General features: G+C 39.9%; 1 protein-coding gene across 1 annotated transcript; it reads right to left on the bottom strand.

Annotated features, from left to right (window-relative positions):
• Positions 1 to 3,105: 3,105 nt before the first annotated feature.
• Positions 3,106 to 23,215, bottom strand: LOC145440516 (solute carrier family 23 member 1-like). The gene is made up of 12 exons (XM_080318141.1): positions 23,125 to 23,215; positions 15,216 to 15,394; positions 14,973 to 15,139; positions 10,822 to 11,044; positions 9,161 to 9,342; positions 8,945 to 9,083; positions 8,747 to 8,865; positions 5,090 to 5,257; positions 4,907 to 5,027; positions 4,392 to 4,564; positions 3,358 to 3,539; positions 3,106 to 3,281 (listed from the first exon to the last, which is right to left on the bottom strand). The coding sequence occupies exons 1-12, from the start codon at positions 23,198 to 23,200 to the stop codon at positions 3,118 to 3,120; spliced, it is 1,893 nt and encodes a 630-aa protein (XP_080174267.1). The 5' UTR covers positions 23,201 to 23,215; the 3' UTR covers positions 3,106 to 3,117.
• Between the last annotated feature and the right edge of the window lie 173 nt (positions 23,216 to 23,388).

Here is a 23,388-nt window from a genome sequence, read left to right on the forward strand (position 1 = left end):
TCGCGACTCCATCTCCATTTCGAAAATGTTCCGTGGCCCAGATCGAAATTTAAAGAGCTGATTACTAAAAGAAGTCAGCACCTTTGCCCAGACTTACTGAAGGGCTATTTTGGAAGCTGATTACGTCCAACATATTCACGAACCCCATAATAAAGGCAGACGACCCCCACGTTTGGAACCACTATCTTTGAATAAAGCATTTAAACGGCCTTAGCGAACTAGGAATATACCGTTCTCCTATAATTGCTATTACAATTAGGCTTATTCCAGTAAATGAAGGTTGTTTTTATTTATATTTTATTGCAGTTTTTGCGAGGGTGGTGTATTCTTCATATTAAAACAATAAACGTGACAGTCAATCGCGCGCAGCGCGAAGAAAATTATCATGCATCAGCATAAATATTCCCAAAAATAATGTTTTTATGTTGATTTACGAAAAAATTATGAGCCTACGTCAAGTCTTCAAAATTCCGGACATTTGGCATATTTCAGAAATTCCTCCCGGACGCTAGTTTGAACAGAGAAATTCCGGACATGTTCGGGAAGTTCCGGACGTATGGCAACCCTACGCTAGATCCAGTCCAGATATCCCTGGTCTAGGAACAAGGACACTCAGTACTATATATACAGTATACACGGAACTAATTTGTGTTAACGTCACACTCGATTCCATCGTGAAGGCATACGACTCATCTTCTTACACGTAAGTCAATACGAAAACGAATTCAAATAATTAGGGCGTAGCATACACTTCTCACGGCACGACAGTATTAAATCGCAGAGCCAGGCCGCGTTGTCAGAGGAAAGTATGTGGGAATCCAATCGCTCGTGGATTTTTAAGCTTGGCCTCGTTTAGCTTTTATGTGGAACTCGCCAAGTATATGTCTCAGGTCCAATGTTATGTTCTTGATCTTGTTTGAACGATCAATACGACGAGGTTGCAATATCAAATCAGCATAATATCACAAGAACAACTTAAGACGGGCGACACGATCCATAGTGCAGGTAAACGAAAGGCAATAGACAACAGAACACAGGGTGTAAATACGAAGCACGACACACGAAGAAATAATGATTGTCGGTAATTACTAATTCTAGAGACAAATAAGAGACAAACGATACCAACGTAAAATGCACGAACATAACAGCTTTTATATGTAGGCCCTACATTGTAGGGTTACCATACGTCTTCTTTTAAGAGGATTTGTCCTCTTTTTTGACTTTTTTGAAAGTGTCCTCCGAGGACGCCCTTTTGTCCTCTTTTTTGAAAATTTAGGTCAGATTTAGAGCAAATTGCGAGTGATATGCCGTAAATTAGCACAGAAGTGACGCTGCAGCCTCGGAGGACATTTTCAATTTTCTGAAAAAGGAGGACGTATGGCAACCCTATATTATAAAACCACCGCCATTAGAATACTCCCTGAACCACTAATCAGCAAGCCAGCACCGTTGTGATCATTGAAGTATAGCCGCTTAGCTAATCAAGGTTCACGGGCTGTGATTTCGGGATTACTAGTCATCTTGCCGTTCTATGGTCGCTGGCACGCCCAATCCTCAGCCGCTACTTTCGAACGATTTGCGCCAAATCTTAATGACTTTCACGTATGCTTCTTGCAGGCTCATTGACGGTTTTTATCAATATAATCTATAGAATGAGACAACCCGAATATATATAGATACATATATGCAACGATTCAAATGGCATGGAAACCGTCAGCGTAATAGTAGGGGAGACCGGGGACAATTGTAACACTTTTCGTATTTTCCAACATTACGTGTTCTTCTCGTGGAAATTTCACTTCCAAAGTTTTATATAAAAAAGCCAACAACTCGATAGTTGATATGAAAACTAAATTGGAACTCAATCAACAATCAATCATGGAAATTTTGGGTCGCAAAAATCGCTGCTCAAATGTTACAATCGCCCCGTACCCAGGGGCAATTGTACCACCCTTGCGGGGCAATTGTAACAGTGGTATTTATGACTAAACACAAACTGAATGAACAACGAAAACGGAAGCACAAATTGCAATATTGCATGAAACTAAAGGAAGAAACGTTTGAACGCTTCCAGGCTACGCCCGATCGCATTTATGGCATCTGAATGCAATATCACCCTTCGTGTCTTGTTCAAGCTTAAAGTGTACAAGAGAGACATTCATTCCATCATCTCCCTACACATATTCGGCCTCTTCTACCAAGGTTCTGTTGTTCAGCGGGCATAATGGGTTGGTCATTCGGTCACCTGCAAAGGTGCGAAACCGACCTGGCTAACATATCTTGGTTGAATGGGCCGATGATAGTATAGTAAAACGAGGACGCAACATTGTGTGGCGTCAAAGCTATAATGACATTTATCTGTGCTGTAGAAAATTAACATAAATTGTTCACATCAAATATCAAAATGTAAGTGGGTCATGATCAAAGTCAGAGGACGAGAATTAAGACATGACTATTGAAGTTCGACACACCAAAGTCGATCAACATGAGAAAGGGTGGTTGAATCACGAAATAACCGAACCGTCAGATTCACATCACCACTATTGTATGGCCGTTTCGACAGATGATCATGTTAGAATTGGTATCGCAAGGCAGTATCTGTTCTGGTGAACTTCTGGCTGTTGCAAGATTATAGATGTAGATGAATGGTAATACCAACATATGAACAAAGACATTCAGAATTGATAACATATTGTAACGGGGCAGAAGTAACAGAGTGTTACGATTGCCCCTGACACGCTCGACCATGATTTTTGTCTCAGCATGGTACCTTCCCGGCGATGCAAGTCCTATTCTTTCCACCACCACGGTAGACTATAGTAACATTGTTCCAGCTACACATATTACGTTGTAACTACTTGAGGTACTATTCGTCCAGACAAATTATTCCAGACCAGAAAAACTTTACTCAAGGGTCAAAAATTTCGTTTTTTGCAAATTATTCCGGGGTTTCGCATCGTAGCTCAACGTAACTCCAGGTATATTAGGAGAGATAACTACTGCATGCGCACTTAAAATATCAAGCTGATTTCTCCATCCTACTAGCGGTGAGGTCGATTGTTACATTTGCCCCTAGTTACATTTGTCCCCGGTCTCCCCTAATATAGTCTTCAAAATCTACGAAATCTGTGAATTCGAATCAGAACTTGGACAAATTGGAATAGCGCTGGTGCGCTTCCACGGACAACGAAAAGGCAATTCATAAACGTGCAGCGATCTCTGTCGTTTAGTTTGACTGGCGTTTTCGTAGTATCCTTCCAGGCCTCGCGATTGACGAGTTCCTGCGGGAATGAATGAATAAGGAATATACCTTGAAAGATATGTTTTACAACGCTATATATATCGGCTGATAGTTACCTGGCGATATGATGTCGAGTACAAACCCTATAGTCCCTGATACGAAAATAGGATTTCCCAAAAGAGCAATGATAACGCCATCGAATTGCTCATTGCCAGTGTCAATGTACTCTGCGTATTTCGTAACGGAAATTGGTGACACGATCCCGGTTAATACGGCGAGTCCGAATACGAACATGTTCCTGCACCGTAATATATTTATAAACTCCAGCAGAATGAACGATTTAGGACAGGATTTCGGAATAGTTTAACGTAGGACAATCCGCTTACGTAATTGTTATTCGACTCTGAACTTCCATGTCAGGGGTGGCCCACTTTTCCGCCCAAAGGGCAAGATGAAATTTAAGAAGAATTGCAAGGGCCATTTCAATGTTGATGACCTTTTTTAGTCGACCGATAGGAGCTAGCCGGATTAAGTAACAGTGAAAACAAGACTTATCTTGCTACGCATGATATTCGATAACATTTATTTCACGAAAATTCAGTGTGCCTGTATGTGTATTTCCTAGCCGATGTTGCTTTATCGATGTAATGTTTCAAATTTAGGTCTGTGCAATACGTTTAAGCTAAGATCAAGCATGAAGTTATTGAAGTACAAAAATTTGGATTTGAATAAAATAGTATTTACAGTGGGTAACTCTTTAATTATTTATTATAAAATCATGGAATTGGAAATTTTTCTGCTGCAATAACCTCGCTTCTAATGGTTGGAATTGAGCCAAATTTGGTGTGCATCATCTCTACTGATAGCCTAATAATTTACGGGGTGAACGGAAAAAATTTGAAAATTTATTTTTTGTTTCTTAATGATAAATTCAAAACTTTTTACTGCAAGAAAATCGCTTCTACTGCTGCTTAGAATTGAGCCAAAGTTGGTGTGCAGCGTTTTTATCACCAACCTAACAGTTTTATCACGTAGCCAGTGAAATCTGAAGAAAAAGGTTTTTTTGAACAGCCCCATTGCACACCCCTGACATTGAGGTATTATATAATGCGGCGTGAACTTACACCTTAGTATAGTCGGTTTCACTAACCTGATATTCATCATATCAACATGAACCAGAGTGGAGACGCCAATTGCGAGTATGATCCCATTACCAGCTAGAACAAGTCCGCCCATTACGGCTTTTGGTATCGCAGCAAAGACGAACAGAGATTTCGGGAAAACGCCTAATAGCATCATGACAACTCCCACGAACACAAAAACCTGACAATTGCGAATAACACAATACAGTGAAAAAATGCTTAGTGACTAATGGCGATCAATCTCGCCTCTTCAACTGTCGCGAATACCACCTAGTCAAATTTGTACACTTATGCACCACAGTCCGAGCCATTGGACCAAGCCGAGGTAAAACCTTTGACGACCCGCATTAATTAAGGCGACTTTGGTGTATCGCGATTAAAAGCGTGGAAAGCGGTCAATTTTATTCCACTTCTAAACTGGGCATTGCGGATTAAAAGTATATCTACATATAATTGGATAGTAGCATAATTTTATATTTATTCTATGAATATCCGTGAGCATTGGGTAATATATCATCCGTACCCTACGGCTTGCTACTCTTGTAAAGGTAATTATAGGGATGTTTGTCGTCCACGATGTCGTCGCATTAGCGGTTCCATACAGTCCTGCCAGTAATATCCCAACTCCTTCGAAGAAAACTCCCCTGTCGCAATGAATTGAAAAGCATCAGCCACCAGGCTACGACCGTGTCGTAAAGCATCATACCTATTAACAGCGTGCTTTGGGGGTGGAGGCTCATCGCAAGCAAGAGCAGTGGCGTTATAATCCCCCACTGATTCCAATATTCCTGGTATCACAGCCGATAACATACCCGCTACACATGCCACAGTGAAAGTCGGCATACCGAATTGCAGGGGGTAGGGTAATTGAAGCCTGTATCGATAAGTCATCACTGTTAGTGCACTTCCTCAAAATTTTCAACCAAGTGATGTCTATTATCATTGGAGGTCACTGGTCAGTAACGCAATAATTGTCCTTTTTCGAAGTATTAAACATTTTTTCTAGTTGCAGTGCGTTCTCAAGTAAATCTGAATTTACAATTCCACTTCGTAGAATTTTGTGTCTATAGTCGCACTTTTCGCTATTTACAGATTTTCAAGTAGAAGTTTTGTATTCTACCAGTCAGAGGATATACTGAAACGGAGAAATTTTTGGACTGTTTTCAAGGAGTACCAAAAAGACTTTAATACTCGCAATTCAATTCAATTTATTGTTATTGTTTACAATTTCATAATTTCAATACACCACAAGACTGCGATACAATATACTTAGCCTATATCAACTGTCTCGTGAGTTTTGCCCGTTTCGCGAGCTGAGCAATTATATTTATATGTATAGCAATTGCAACTAATACAAAATATGTCGAAGGGGTGCACTTTACCTATGTACTTATTCATGCGTGACTTCTAGACTATTCTAGAAATTTAAAGCGCGCGTCGTTCGCGAGAGTAGGAAAAATAGGAAGGTGTCGAGACGACTTAGAGTAGTCTTCGAAATCAGAGACCCTCCTGGACTATCCGATGTAAAAAGGAGACATGCACAGATTGCACACTGAATTAAGTAAAAGAAGATAATATAAAAAGACAGACGACAAAATGGTGTGACCAGTCTTGCAATCGAGTCACCTTTTTCCTGTGACTTGACTTGACTCGAGTTACTTTGTAAAAGTGACTGACTCGACTTGACTCGGCGTTTCAGAAATGTGGATTGACTCGTGACTCGGAACAAAATTTCAAGTCATCAAGTAACGGTCTCAATAAAAATGGCTGATCTTGCATCTATTTGGATTGTTCGCGATACGTTAGTGTGACTTGTAAGAGTGTGCAATCACTCAATGACTGCGCGTTTTACCCAGCCTCCATTTTCTGACACAAAGAATTGACCGCAAACGAAGTGATCGAAGCTTACAGCTGATACGTTGTCGTAAACTAGTATCAAAGTAATCTAATGGCAAAGTATCTATCTCTGTTCTATAGACTGCTCATTTCGGTCGGTACCCCCTTAACCAGACGTCCCGTATGATTTAAATCGAATATTAATATATCGTTTATAAGGTTGTATCACTCGTCAACCATCGGCGCAGGCTTAAATTGTACCTCGCGGATGGGCAGGTGGTCAGTGCATTGCATCATATCAATTCGTTTCAACTTTCTGAAGTTTCATATTCAATTATTTATGTTGGTTTATAATTATAGTCCGAGGCTATATGCAGTTACTTAATACTTATAGGTAGTTAAGCAGTTCTACGTTTGCGCGATCGATATACTATATATTTGTCCCTCGATTAAAAATAAATGATAACTTTCTAACAGCTATCAAAATGCAATGACATAATTACGCCTCGTACTTCGAAAAATAAATTTGACTTGAATTGTTACCTGGCTCGTGACTTGACTTGACTTGACTTGACTCGACTTGACTCGAGTCACCTGCAGAAATCGAGTGACTTGACTTGAATCGAGTCACCTTCAAATATCAATTGAGTTGACTTGACTTGACTCGAGTCAAAATGTGCAATGACTCGTGACTTGATCCCAACACTGGAGGGGGCATGTGTCGGAATGCAAGATGGATAATGGATATGTCAGGTCGTGGTCCGGTAAAATTGAGGGCAGACTAGCATTGATTCAGTAGAAATTGCTTGAATTTCGAATTGAATGTGGACATTCTCGACGGCTGTTGGATAGGCGGCGAGATACTGTTCCACAACTGCAGGTCCGGCATATTTGATAGAGCGATGATCGTTTACGTCGAACATATGGTAGTTGGACGACGTGAACGCGCGTGTGTTGTACCTAGGCACTTTGATACCCAGGAAAAGAAGTCGTAGAAATTTTCGGGACAGTTACCGCAGTAAACTAAAGTCAACAATTTCCATCGTACTTCGCACGAACTAGGTATGGAGTGACAAATACGTTTTCACGGAAGTATCTGTGTTAATATAATTTGAGTTGCGGCGTAGCGTGACTCCTTTCGCTCCGTATTGTCGATCATGTGACCATGTTTCAACACGGTAAATACGACTCGGTGAAACGTTGGGAACTATCAAATCGTAATTTAGCATCTAACTATAGTCTTGTAATATAGCGGCACATATAGCGTTGGGACCCTGGGATCCCGGGATTAATCCAAATGAAATCCCGGGGTGTGTAAACAGCATCAACCAATGCTTATGTAGCACCATATCTCTTATTTTGGTAATAAAGTAGTGTCACAAACTCGACTGATTGTCTAAAACAGCGGCCCACGTCGGCATTTTGAATTTTCAAGTATTCGACAATATTTAACTGGAAAATATTTTATTTCGGATTTGAGAACTTCAAATTCATTCTAAAACCACTCCAAAAACTTGAATCGCTATCACATGTCAAATGTCCGCTAGCTGCGAAATTATAACGCGACAGCTTTCACTATGACATGAAGAAATTGTCGTCTAGCATGCTGTATAATTGTCTATAACCCCTTATTTCCCCAAATTATACCAAGCACAACAATATTTGTAATAAAATATTTAAAAATATGACTTTTTCGTGGCTAACGTGAATATTACTAAAGTGAATCACATTTTCGCAATGTGTATGGAATGCCAGTCTGCAAGGTCCATCAAATAAGGCCTACTTGGAAATACATATTGTAGGCTACCCCTATTTGATGCTGCAGCCCGCGACATCAGAAAATACGAAATTGGACCGCGAGCCAATTTGAGTTTGAGACCCCTGGTCTCAACGATGATACTCGTGATTCTTTCATGTTAATGCGGCAATAATACAAGGAAGAAATGTTGTTTGTGCATAGGTTGTTTGTGTATTTTACTACGGTTCTAATCCCGGGAAATTCGGGATGACCTGTCTTAATGCGGAAATATTGGTCAGTGACTTTTTAGCGTTAGACGTAGTTTAAGCAGACCACCGTTCAAGCTTTCTTGACTGAAGACATGAAATATATAAAAGTGTATTTGTATTTCTTTTTATACACGGTATCATCACTTTGAGTTCTTCTAATTAATTCGAGTTCCTTTATCTGGTGCACGTGTATCTTGTATTTGAACACCAGGTGCATTATTGCCTCTATTTTCCGGAAATAAAATAACATGGAAATGGCATCTCAGCAGCACGAACCTAGCTCTTTGCACCGTCCGCATAGCTCAGTTTCCCGCTTTTGGCAGTCCATAATAGCGTATTTATAACTGTCTTTCACGACCACTTGCTTTCTTGAGTTGATGTAATAAAACCAAGCCAATAAATTTTACTTTCATTTGAAGTAATTATAGGTTGCTTTTAAAAGCAATATTTTCTACTTGTATTTGAGTAGATTTTTGAGTCACTAGTTCTACTGCTCACCTCTTCATTAATATACACATACCATGGAGCAATTGCAGCTATCCTGGCAACACCGGCGTGATCAGAGCTGATCATGTCATCGGATTGTGCTGCATTCCACACGGCGGTCGCTATACACCCCACCAGTACAGCAAATATTACCTTGAATCAAAATTCTCTATTCTTGTATGTGTATCATCTTCTTCACAGTAAAACATTACATCTCTTCCAAGTTCCTTACCGGAAATGATGCAAATATCGGTATCTTGTTCGACTTCAAGCAAGAGCCCTTCATTTTCCGAAGGTTGACCGAACAATATGGAATTTGACACTGAACGTTTTTCAGGAATATCACGCACACATAGTATGTAATCACGGTGCTAAAACACATGATAGCCATATAAGCAACGCGATATGCGCGATATAAGTTCAGGTTCATTCATTCGCCGCAACTCACATCACAGCCACGAGCCAGTTTTCAGCGCTAAGGTCGGCACATATTTCAACCCCACCATACGCTATCATTACCAACACAGGAGAGATGGTCAAAGGTCCAATGAAGCGTGTGAGATATCCGATCACTCCGGTAATTCCGAGCATCATTTGCGTTAAAGAACAAATAATGATTGCGCCTTGAATCTGTTAAGCGTTAAGTCAAAAAATGTTAAAATTGTTTACAAAGTCCAAAAAATTTTGCAACCTACATTTCGTTTATATCGTAGATGTCTGTACTGTGGGTATACTTATCATTGATATTTTACAGCTTCACAGCCAATTTATCGGCCTACCGTTGTAGACGGCCCATTGTCTGCTCAATGTGAATCATAAACGGCGAAATGAAACAAATAGGTTGGCATGGTCCAGGCCCAACTACTTCGTAATGATAGAAAGTTCCAACCAGAAGTGATGATAAGTAGTACAATTCTACGATTTTGTGGGAAAACACCTAATTTACATACGTGAGGTCAAAATTTGGTCAAAATTAAGGTTATTAATGTCGAAAAAAGTCAAAATTTTAAATTCATAGGTAAAAAAATCACCCTACTTATTACAGTAAATGATAGTGTGATGTGACACTAAATCGCGCAAGGCGCGAGGAAAAATTTCAAATAGCATAAATCTTTCCCGAAATAATCTTTCCCGATATTGTTTATGTTGATTTACGAAAAAAATTTCAGCTCCCTTAAAGCCTTCAAAATTCCGGAAATTTCAGCATTCCTACCCGGAAGCAGTTTAAACAGTGGAATTCCAGACGTATGGCAACCGTAGACTAAAAACAATTGGCCCATCCAAAGATGCAGCACAGCATTCATAGGCCTAACTGCCCTAAATTTTCTAAGACACCCCCTGCATCAACTCTACCGGTGAATCTGATCACATGGGCTGAGAAATGATAGTTATTTGGTACTAATATGTGAGATCATACGAATATTCATAACGAAATTTACTCACGGATATGAAGTATTTTCGCGCTTCGCGCGACTATAAAACGTATCGCTGTGGCTAGCATGACATAACATAACTACTCACGATTTCGGTGCGTATAGTAAGCCGATATGGAGAGATAGATTTGTACGGAGTTCATCGGCAATGAACATGGACACTGGACAGTTTAACGTGGGTATTTAGCCTCCAGTTAGTTCATTACGACTATGCACTGGAATGCGGTCGTAGACTACATAAGTAATCGACATGCGGCCGTGAGTGGCAAAAAAGGTTGGTCCCGCTGCTTCAGTTGCGGAAGAGTGTTGTGAGGTATCGTGCGCAGCTCATAGTTCAAAATAGAATGAAAGTTACGATCATGATATTTTTGTGGCATTTTTATTTCTTCACTAAAGTATTAGTACTTTTGTGGTAACTATACCCGTCGCCCAGGTTAGAGTGCACAGCGTTGTAATGATGTAGAGTTGAACGCGGTTGTTCTGCGCTGCCTATTTTTATCTCGATATAGAAGCCCGCGGCCTTTACGAATTTTGAAAAGTGGCCCACGACCCATTTTCAGTTGACGACACCTGCTGTACAGTGTGCCTGTACAATAGCAAGCCTATTACTTGATAATCTCGATTCCGCAATTAAATCGTTAATGCAGGCTTAAAAATTAGTGCGGTTCATCCTTACTAGGTTCAACCGACGTAAGAATACGTCTCCGCTACTGCGAACTACTCCGTCTTGGTCTTCGTAGTACCGCAAGTATGACTGGTTGCTTTGGATTTGCGAAGTACCATTTGCGCTCAACATGCTGGTATTATGTATCCTATCCGGGCATTTCCACTGTGGATCTTTCAGAACAGCTAACATCGAGACAAGGTAGGCGTAACTGATCCCTTGGAATACTGGCAGCCTGAAAATATTTCAATATTGCAACTGTATTATACAGGGTAACAAAATGTATATTGCAGTGTTTCGCAACCCGTTAACAATCATCCCCATTGAGAAATTTTATGGATTTGGTCCCTTTTGCGGATCGCAAGCCGGTAAAAATTGGCGTATTTTTTCATCTGTAGGCCCCCGCATTTAACGGGCGACCAGCAAGTCGCACACCCCAGATCTAAGATGTATTGTATAGGTTATTATTTTACATATTAAGTCACAACCATTCTGGAGCTGGGCTCGGCGAAGTCGACGACCTGACTCGTGCGATTCCGAATCGATTATATTAATTATTAAGCATCGAGTTGAGTATTGGAATACCTCTTACTATGACGTCATCAAGGTAAAGATGATTTAGTTTGATAATTTAAGTCAGGGGTCGGCAACCTCTCGTGAGCAGCGTGTCAAAATGTCAAAAACAACAAAATATTACAATCTGGCTTGTCATCAGGAATCATAATGATCAATGTCCGTATGGTGTAAAACGACCATAGATGTCGACGTTTGGTCAAGATCATGACTAAAAATAGAAACAGAAAAAGTCAGCAACCTGAGTCAGCATGTCACTATTCATCTGCCGGCTCTGATGGGGTGACTAGAAAAAAAGGTCACAACCGTCGCCAAACATCGAAATCACGGCCCAATTGCCCATTTGTTAATATTTTGTTTAGTTATCACTAGGGCAATTTTTTTAACTGGAAAACGGACGAGTTTGACCTAAAAAATCAAAATGTTGACTTTATTTACCTTAAAATACTTATTTTTGACAAATTTTGCACTTGTGTACGTAAATTAGGTGTTGTACTACTTATCTTCTCGCGAAGTATTTTAGCCTGAAAACACTGACAAATTTGTGCATGAAAAAACTTTACTCTAGGGAAATCTGGACCTATGAAGAATTCCAGAAGTCCCATCGCACATTATTGTAGAAATAATTAAAATTTGTTGCAGTACAACGAAAGATACTTCCCTACATTCTCGATTAGAAAGTGTCTGTCCTTACTAAGTAACTTGCCAAGAATTGAGAAAGAACGTTCAACAGCAGCAGTTGTTGGCTGGCAACATTGAAATTGTGCTGGTGACACACCGTGTTGCTTCATTCTGACAATGTTGTTTACATCGCAATTTTTCATCACGCGCTTCTTACTATAAGAACGATTAATGCCCACGCACTCTTTGCCTAAGATAGGATACATTAGTACATACATTAAAATACATTGTCTGTTGTGTTTTGCCTTTGGATTTTGTACATTTTATCCAGCATATTTTAAGGGGTAAGCCATACATGAAGATATTACGAAAGGGTACGCAGTTAAAAAGTTTGAGAGACCCCAATCTAAATGAATTCCACGTAAGAAACTCCGATTGACGTGCCCGTATCCCGTCTATGATTTATTCATTGTACGGGTGGACTATATCGATAATTATAATTGATGATGTGTTTGTGCTGGCGGTCGACTGTAGTATACTAATAGATACTCAATCAAGCTATCAACGAGTTTTATGCATCGTTGTTTTGCGCAGCCTCTCTCTTTCCACTTTATCAGCCTGATTAGCTATTAGGTTGACGCAGCAAAAATGAAGAAGTTTCGTACAGAATGCATGTCAAACTCAGTCAAATAATGCCCGAATCAAAGCTTGTTTTTTACCATGATGCTTCATTACGAAGCGTAACGCATAACATAAAATATTACGGATCATTATAGGGCTAAGGGCGCCAAGGCTAAGGACTATATGACAAGGGCTAGGACTATATGACGTTATACAGGAGTGCGACTCACATATATTTGCATTATATTCTCGGAGTGCCAACTCGCTTACAATTCATCAGTGAAAAACTAGCTTCCAATCCGTTTTCCTTCAGAAGTCTGCACTCCGAGTGCATTGTGCACATATTGGCCTTTTCGAAATTAGTGTCGATATCACTTTTTTTTTTATTAACACTCAATAGAGGTAAAACACGAGACTACTGCCGGACGGTTATGATATACCAGGGGTCGCCAACACGCGGCCCGTGATCTGATTGTAGATTTCGGATGAAGGTTTAGTAAAGCATTTTGAAACGCTGAAATTGATTTCAGTTTTAAAATGTTGTTGTTGTTGTTGAAGGTTATAACTATTCTAATATTCCCAACATCACTATATTCCTCACTAGCTGAAACGGGTTCGGCAATGGTAACAGCATTCCATCAAGGAAGAATCAGCTGATATGAAAGGGCATATTGCCCCTACCTGCAATGGCCCAGAGACCTATACGCTCTGCCGAGACCGATACGCTAAGAAGACGGTTTGGGGCTTCCACATAAGATCAAGCATTGCGAGGTGATAGTCATTCAGCGAGTACCGTGTCTAGCTATAGTCCTAGATTCCTCAGTCGCTGAAAGGCGTTGTTATATCGTGCGCACGCAGCTCATGGTTCAAAATAAGGGTGATGATCATGATACTTTTTGTTGTATTGGTATTTGTAATTCTTTATTAAAATATTATTTCTTTTGTGGTAACTATGCTCGTCGCCCATGTTGGAGAGCACTGCGTTGTAGTGACGTAAGGATTTTAAACGTGGCTGCTAAACGGAGGGACCTATTTGGTCTCGATATTGCATTGTCGCGGCCCGCAGCCTCTGCGAAATTTGAAAAGTGGCCCGCGAGCCGTTTTGAGTTGGCGACCCCTGTAATATAGCATATAAGCATAAACACATTCGGAAGAACTTCTCGGAGGAGCTACGAACTATAATTACTTACTAGTCAACTATTAATAGAATTGCACTGGATAATACTTCCATTCTTTCACTAACTTGGCATATCATCGCAGGCCGGATGCGGCCTACAGTAGGTTTGACATCCATGGTTAACAATAACAAGTCTCAAAGTCAACTGATATATAACTTTTGGTACATTTTTTAATTGATATGCTCCGTGTTCTATGCGCTGAAGGAAACGTAAATACATAAATCGTCCAAGGGAAAATTATAGCACATAACAGGACATCTTCACATGCAAGGAAAGCGAAAGTAGCATTGTGACGTTTGAGTTTGAGGAAGTTTTACATTTCTCTGGTAATTGCAGGCAAAAGTTACAATAACAGACACAAAAACCGAAATCAAATTCATTTTTATCAGATTCAGCCCGTGAATACTTTGCGGTTCCCCAACTTTAAGAAATGTTCCATTTTAACGAGATCGTGAAATGTTACATACGATATTGGAATTATTTGAACAGCTTCTTGGAGGTACAGAACTTCAATATACAATTACATAGTATATTCATATTGAAATGAGCCCGAATATCTTCGGCTGACACTCGGTAGGGGTAATTGTCAGCCACTAATAGAGAATTCAAAAGAACATCGTATATCAACAATCGTATCATTGTATCATCGTATCAATTGTACATTGAACGCTCTCGTATTCGACATTTCATGCTGGTGACGTCATATTTTGTGATACGATTGTTGATATACGATGTACTTTTGAATTCTTTACTAGTTGCTGACGATTACCCCTGACGAGTGTCAGCCGAAAATATTCGGGTTTATTTCAATACGAATATACTACTTCATTGTACATTGGAATTATATGCAACCGTTAAGATACTCGAAACTGATGCAACAAAAAGGCTGTCTCTTTCTTTGCGCCAATGTGATAGGATCAAAGAAAAAATCGTCGTGGGGCTAGTAGGGCAATTTGTTGGAAAAAACTTTTATTTTAAAGCGATTCATAGTGGTTCATGGCCACAGAAATTATTTTATAAATATATACAACGCCCAACATTAAAGTGTGATTGGAAGTATAAGCAACTAACGAAATGCGTCCTCGGGGGATCATTCCCCTTTCTTGAGAAAAGAGGACAAATCCTCCTAAAAGAGGACATATGGTAGCCTACCACTATGAAACTTCTTACCGGATGCCGAGAACCGTCTGCAAAACGGTGCTGAGTCCCGCCACGAAAACGCAAGTTGAAATCAGCGCCGTTTCGTATCCAATGATGACATCGGAATTATCGGCGCAAAGAATCCCCATGACAATGATTGGATAAGTCGCTATTCCCGCCACGCACACCGCCGCATGCTGACAATATCGAAGATACATACTACATAGCCTGCACGCCTTTTTAGCTAAGCCTTCGAAAGATATTCCTACTTACCTGCAGACTGTACGCAATGCCCCCGAGAAAGGGAGGGTTGTCATCTGTCCTATAAAGGAGGCTTTCCGGCTCGGACTTCTGTTGGCTATCGGTGGATTCGATAATTCCATTTACATCATTTGATGCTAATGCCTCCGATTCTCCAGGTTCTGTGTTGAAGCTACTCATGGTAAAATGCCCTGTACCTGGTGATGGGCAAAGTCGAATCGCAGCTTATTTGAATGGAATACTGGAAGGTTTGCTCAACACAATTAATTATTCATTTAATAATCAAAATTGACAAAGCTACAGCAATCATTCGACACTGATTTTGAAGTGAATTGCACGCAGTGGGAAGCAAAGAACTCTTACGTTACGAAGTCATAGCAAAAACAAGATCGTGAGAGACTTAACAGTGATTACAGTGTGAGATGAGCTTCGGGTATTTCTTTAGCCGGCATAAATCTGGACGGCAGTCTCTCTCGAAACCGAATTGGCAAATGACAGTATACCAGTAGTGCACAGTCTGCGGGCCGCACAGGACCGCAATCCGCAGGTTGCATACACCTGATTTAAGATGAATTCTGTAAGATATTGTCCTTGCAACTACGCCTGTGGCTTTTCTTCAATTTCATATCTACTATAGGCCTATGCTTGAGACGGACTGACACACCGAGCTCCAGGTCCAGGGGTTCGACCGAACCATGGTACAGAACCACTGACATAAATCAATGCTATACGCATGAACTATATACGAAACGACCAGTCGCACAACAATGAAGAGTCGGTAGCAACAGCATTATAGTATTAGAAAATCAGAATAGTTGTTTGACAGTCAATCCATTGGACCTACTACATATTTGTCGCATATAGGTGAAATCGAAATCACCAAGATTGATCCTGTCTAGAGTCCATTAGCATCTCATTGATGAATGACCTCTATCTTAAATACGACATCACAGCCTCGTAAAAATGTGATTAGGACACCGCTGGCGGCTCGCCATGTTGTTCTTTAGTATCCATCCATGTTGTTTCGACTGCATTGGTCATCTACCACGAGCCCGATTTGCTTTATCGTGAGCCCTGATAAGCCGAATTTTAGCACGACCCATTCTCGTTATGGGTATTATGTAATGTATGTAATATTATGTACCATACGTCATCATCATCGTGTTACATCTCGAACGGACATACGTGTATTATGGAAATAAGTCCATTGCGCTACCACATATCTCGCTCTGCTCCATAACATCGAATTACCGTGGGGCTGCGCGTACTATGCGATGAATCGGAGTGACACGATATATAGCTACCTATCAGATATTCCTTTGACTTTTCCTGAGTGTCTGGTGCAGCGGCGTTCTATTTGGCATATTCTAATTACGAATACGAAGTATCAATCAGAGCAGGTGCGTATCAGCGTATACTAAAATCAACAATAGGCTAATCCCGAACTACAACGCATTTAACGACTGAAGTGGTATGGAAGCACATTTACGATTCTGGAAACCAACAAATTCGAAATCTTTCGCACTCAGCATACCACACGTCTTACTAATTTTGCAGATATGTTAATATATAATCAACTCAACTATGCACGCGGCATGCATCTTGTAAAAAGTCTCGCATCATTTAACAACTCTTTGTACTAGCAAATTATCCAGCGCAAACGCAATTCAGACTGCATAATAATCCACTCTCACAATTTGAATTCACCTAAACACCTCGTGGTGACAAAGGACAAAGGTTTTTCAGCTCCGCGAATATGTAGCTTTCTGGTTATATTCAAAAGTATGGATTACGATCGGCAGATATTGCGCATTACGCGACCCGATGGTATTTATGATTAATATATTGCTCCTGGCATTGTAATTTTGACTTGAAGGAATGCAGAATTAGAAATCCTCGGTGGAACTGCGGAACAGAGAATTGGTTTCAGTAGCTAAAAGCTGCGAATGTAACTCTAAAGATAGGCCCACATCTCTGTTTCAAATCACAAAAAAGATCGAAGACTATATGTTAATCTTATGAAAAAATGCCAGCTAATATCGATGACAAAGTCTGTGTAACTAACTCATAAAGCTTCCGAATGACAAACAAATAGTATTCTCTATATCAATATTCTCTGAAATTGAATATTAGTTGGAGTCGGAGTCAGAGCATTTTTTACAAACTACGACTCCAGCCAGTCTCTGCTTCCCCAACTCCGACCACGACTCCAAAGGGTGTTGGGAAATTTCTGGGACATTCACAGAAATTTTCATTCTTTTCTAATTCATGCCATAAAATCCAACGTGTTTGTTTTGTGTGGATTTTTAAGGGAATGCTGTGACAAAAATTCCAGGAGAACCGCTGCGTGATTTTCCCTAAAAGTTAGAGAACCACTGTTCTACAATATGCCGTTCACGAGTTCTTTTACTTGTCATGATTACGTCATGACGTCTATATTTCGAATTTGGTTAAGTCGATGGTATATTAGCCTACTACGCTATAAATTGTAATTAGGCTTGAAGCATTTGGTTTATGCATTGGAAACGTAAGCGTATTACATTACATGGTGAGCAAACGTATCACCAAATATGACGTCTCCGGCATGTACATTCGAGTTTCAATCGCGGTGAATAAGCAGAGTGACAATAGCAAGTAAACGGCCTTGCGAACGGCATATATCGCAACTAACAATATTCTCGCATTGCCGAATTATATCACTTCACGGTTTTCGACTGACTCTCATCAGTAAATGCAGTTAACTCACTTGACTAACATTTCTCCATACTCTTTGTTATGGAGACGTCAGAATGTATTTGGGATATTATACAAAGCTGATCTTTGTCCCGAGATGTGTGTAGCGTGGCATTTGGCTTCGTCGCTTAGAGAGTTTCGCTGGCAAATGCTTTAAAAACCACGCTCTCTCTGCCTCAGCCAGCCGATGAGTGTTTGTGTTTCACTGCGTTTTCTTATAATGCCGATTCAAAATATATCACCAAATACGTCCACCTGCTCACAACAAAGAAAATGACGGGTTTCCCTGACACTCAAGTAAACAAATATTTAGTAATCCAAATCTTTTTTAAATGTTTGCATTCAGCCTCCACCTCTATATTTTACCATGTCTGTTCATCGTTTTTGGGTCACCGCTGCTCACGCGCATTGATTGACTTAATTGTTTTACGGATTATGGATTGGAAACGCATGACGTAACAACTTAAATCACAGACCGGGTAATTCGTAATGTAACAATGGCAACAAAAAGTTTTGAACTATATCTAGAATCTGTTACTTTTGACTTTAATTGTTATGGTTTACTTTTACTATATTTGCACTATTTTGAATCCAGATTATACGACCTATATACAGAGGTGGTCAGTAACGAAGTACTTCTACTTTTTCGAAGTACTCAAGTAGTTTTCCTCTACTTCTGGTACTTACTCAAGTAGATCTGATTTTCGCTACTTCTACTTCTACTTCGTAATATTTTGTGATCTACTTACTTACTTTTCGCTATTTTCAGTTTGTCAAGTAGAAGTAGTTAATTCTGCCAATCAGGAAGATAGCCTGAGGAATTTCGGGGCTGTTTTCAAGGGGTATCAACATTAATTTTCATAAAAGTTTAGTAAAGCCCAGAATTTTCGTCACGCTTCGCGCGCTGTGCTGGATACGGAGTGACAAGTATGATTTCACGAAAGTATCGGTGAATATAATTTAGGTAGAGAGTTGGCGTGGTTCCGTTCACACCACATTGTCGCCCTTCGTCCATAATTCATCACAGTATATATGGCTCATCATAACGTTTGAAACTGATGTTTCGCAATCTAGCATTTACTTGTCATATCGTAATCTAGCATGTCCATGGCGTGTCCAAATCTGGAAAAGTGGACGCTGACTTTTTTTTAGTTTTAGAGCTGTTTTAGCATACCACCTTCGAAAGTTTCTGGACTAAAAACATGAAATACATGTTCTGCTTTTAGAAGTAGTATTTATATTTCACTTTCAATTCCCAGTATCATATATCCCGAGTTATAATTATTATCAGTTCTTTTGTCTGGATAACAACATGTTGAAGTATAAAAGCAAGTGTAGTAATGCCTTTAATTTCTGGAAATAAAGCTTACACAATTACACGGTCCACCATATTTTTGTTTAACGTTTACTAATTGCGCAAAGTGTTTACACCGTATCCTATACAGCTTCTCCGTATTGCTCTTCGACTAAACTACGTACCTTATAATATGGGGAATGGCGCCATACCATGATATTTTCTAAAACGTGCTGTTCGAGAAAACAGAGGATTAGCATCGCATTTCCATATCAATACCAGACATGGGGTGATTACTTCATGAATGTAATCGATTGCGATTACGATTACTACTGAATCATGCGATTACGATTACGATTACGATTACAGCAAAATCGGGAAGTAGTCGATTACGATTACGATTACATTGGAAAAGTAATCACGATTACTCATGATTACATTTATTTTGCATCGTAGTAGTTTTATTGGAAGGCAATACATGTTTTGCGCTGAAAAGGCCCAATGATATAACAACTGTCTTTAAAAAAGATGGGACGTTTCCTTGTTACGCCATAATGTACCCATTGCCCATTTTATAGAGGACGGTTTATCGCACCCAATGATTTGCATTCTTGCCAGGTCCATAACTGCCGCACCTCCAATTCCCCAATAGGGTGGGGAGCGTGGTTGGAGGGGACTCAAAAGTATTTTGTAAACCAACATAAATTATAGAGCATTTTCGAGAGATTTCATTAACTAGGAATCTCTCTTTGAGCTTTGCGATTTAAATGTTCCTAGATAGCTTGATTTCGAAATGCATACGTCTCCCCCTCAAGAAATAAAGCATGCATAATTCATAGTAATAGGCATTTATGTGCCAGTCAATACCGCTTCTCGACACATCAAAAGACATATGAAGTTTCGGCCAACATGAGACTCCACGAAATGTGCTATTAAAGAAAGACATTGGCCAAAACTTAGGGTATGTGTCCAACTGTCCATTGTTAATAGCCGCGCTGGGTGAGCGTGACTAATAGTCCATTCCTTCCAATCCGAGCCCACGATGCAAATGCCACCCGGTCACCCACAGAGCATTAGACATGACAATTTGTGTGTGCGTCTAACGCAAGTTGTTCTTTTAGTCTGCTGTTTGGGCCTCTACAATCAATATATTTTGGCTATATAAGAGACAGGAGGTCACGAATTAACAACATTCAATAAAGTAATTATTGCAGGACACCAGATGTTATAATTATGAATTACGCCCCTCCCTCCCCCCCCCCCCCGCCATTCAGGTAAATCTGACAATCGGGCGCTGAGATAGGATTAGAAATGCAATATAATGCAATCACCAATATTATTGACGAAATTAAATCTTCAACTCAAAATTGACTACCCTATGGGGGCCCAAGACCAAGTTTGGTTGGGGGACGCTTTTGTTGTTTTCATCCTGATTCTATAGCTACAACCCACGCTAACATGGTACATAAGCCGAGGGCTATGACGGCAGGTCCAAATGTTCAGTAAAGAATTGTGAAATAGCGACCCGTTTTGGGTAGAATATTATGAGAATAATAGAAAGTGAACATAAAATTCCGCCTTCAACTTTATGCAGATAATGTAATGCAAGCTGCCACTACGAGAAACGGCAAAACAACGGCCCAGTTATGATGATATATGCCAGCAGCTGTTGATTTTAATGCTTCGTTGTGGAAATCGTAATGTTTTATTTGGCGAGTACAGAATTTTAAACCTTTGTCTGCTGTACGTTCGTGCCATATAGGCCTACTGCTCGCCAGGCAGCAACGGTGAAACTGCATTTAACTATAGAATTAATTAGAACTATTACATTCTATAGTTTAACTAAGCATAACCAAACATCAATACAAAAGTTGCTATTTTAACTTAGGCAGAGACGTGATTATGATTAATTATCATGATGCGACGTAGTGGCGTCTGAAATGTATTGATAAACCGATATACAGCACGGCGTGTGTGGATACTTCCTACGCAAAGACGAGCATAGCTAATAGGCTACCTCTGACGTAATAATGAGCAGTGGCATTTGAAAATCAGACGTTTGTGTTCTCAATAACTGGTATAATATCTCTTCCTTGTTCACGAGTGTTCAGTTTATGTCACAGTCCTTGTACAAATAAAAAGTAATCGTTCTTTCACAAAGAAATCGATTAAATATGGGAAGTAGTCGATTACGATTACGATTACTTCGGGATTTTTTCGAATGTAATCGATTGCGATTACGATTACTTGAAAATGCTGCAATCGTCGTAATCGATTACGATTACTAATCGCGATTACCCCATGTCTGATCAATACTATCATTTTCATCTCATGATGTGTACGAATACTTATGCTATTGAAAATTGGGTACCTGCTGGTATGCATCAATATGAATCAAGCTCGTCACCTATCGCATAGCTCAATTTGCACCTTTTTACAATCCATGTGAACGAATTAGGATCGTTTTCATAACTACTTACTTACTTGAGTACTTTTAGAGTCAGTCAATTCTACTTCTACTTCAAGTAGTTTTAGGTTGCTTATGGAAGAAGTACTTCTACTCGTACTTGAGTAGATTTTTTTCGTCGCTACTTCTACTTCTACTTGAGTAGATTTCTTGACTACTTTGACCACCTCTGCCTATATACGTCATCATCATCATTGGTTTATTAGCAATTTTATCAGTTCAATACACCACAAAAATGCGATACAATGAAAATATAGGAAGGCGTCGAAGCGACTTGGAGTAGTCTATTGAATCAGATACCCGCCACCTTGATCTAGGCGATGCAAAGAGGATGCATGCACTGCACACTGAATGAAAAGTAAAGAAGATGGTATATAGAAAAAAACAGGCAACAAGAAATGGATGGCATGTCATGGAAGGCAAGATCGATAGGTCAGTCGTGTTCCGGTAATCTTGAGGATGGACTAATATTCATTTAGTTGTAATTGCTTGTATTTCGACTTGAATGTGGACATGCTCGTCGACTGTCGGGTGGCCGGCGGTATACTGTTCCACACATCGGGTCCGGCATATTTGATGGAGCGATGATCTTTTCGATCATATGATATTTGGACGACGTGGACGCGCGTGTGTTGTACTTATGCGCTTTTGATTCCGAGGTAAAAAAGACATTGAAATATTCCGGACAACGACCGCAGTGAAACTGATACATAAACTTGGCGATTTCTAGTTGCCGCATATCATCTATGTTTAGGACACCGAATCTCTTCAGCAGGCTGCAGTAGGCTGCTTAATCACTGTAGAACAAGCAAGCTTAAAAGTAAACGCTTTTCCGTTTCAGTTTATGCAGCCTTTGGATTTAATTCACACATTAAATTCAAAAAGTAAATTTTATGTTCTAAATTCCAGGCTATTTTTCGCGGACCAGTCAGAATCGCATCGCTGACCCCATTTTGCCCGGGTCTGAGTTAAATCGAACATGCTTCCAGGCCTATTGTTACCTCACGAAGTTCTGAATATGTTTAAATTTGATGTTTTATTTATTTCATATATTGATAAGTCTTCAACATTTTGCATCTTGAAATTAAAGTATAAAATTTTAAAATACCTGGCGGACCGGCGGTTGAGAACCACTGGCCTAGGCGATGTAAAGAGGAGGCATGCAGACTGAATGAAAAGTAAAAGAAGATAGTATGGAAAATCCGTTTCAGTAGGTACTCTGAAAATGTAGCCTACAAGTACTTCTTTACTGACCGCGTCTGATTATAACACCGAACGACATTTCCAACTCTGAAACAAGGACTACGAACAACCGATCGTAATTTCCTACCGTACCGTTCTTTGCGTTCGCGAAAAATATCGTGCTGTATACATTCCGGACTGTACTGTTTTGTGTTGGTAATAACAAGAAATAATACTCAACTCACCTAAATTTTCATGCTTTGCTACGGCGACATCACAGCCGCGTCGCGACCACAGTTGGACAACTAACAGTGTTAGCATATTTTGGAATCGGGAAAGGACACTTTTCCAGACTTTTCAAACTTAGAATACAGGAGTAAAATCCGGAAAATGGTAAATTTTTCCCGACTTTGTGGTTTGTTCACTAAAAAAAAAACAAGGTCAACTTCCCGGCCCAACTCCAGAAATACAGTTGTTGTTATTTCAGACTTTACGTTGGTTGACTAAAA

This window comes from Botryllus schlosseri, chromosome 6, assembly GCF_051294905.1.
Source record: "Botryllus schlosseri isolate E-star chromosome 6, Bs_hap1, whole genome shotgun sequence".
In the NCBI taxonomy this organism is placed as follows: Eukaryota; Metazoa; Chordata; class Ascidiacea; order Stolidobranchia; family Styelidae; genus Botryllus; species Botryllus schlosseri.

Bases quoted from the DNA above. Each gene is read 5' to 3' on its own strand.
- LOC145440516 (XM_080318141.1), bottom strand. From the start codon at position 23,200: ATGCTAACACTGTTAGTTGTCCAACTGTGGTCGCGACGCGGCTGTGAT. The intron at 9,084-9,160 runs GTGAGTTGCGGC...CATGTGTTTTAG, and splicing joins AACTGGCTCGTGGCTGTGAT to CACCGTGATTACATACTATG. The intron at 5,258-8,746 runs GTATGTGTATAT...TTATCGATACAG, and splicing joins ATAGCTGCAATTGCTCCATG to GCTTCAATTACCCTACCCCC.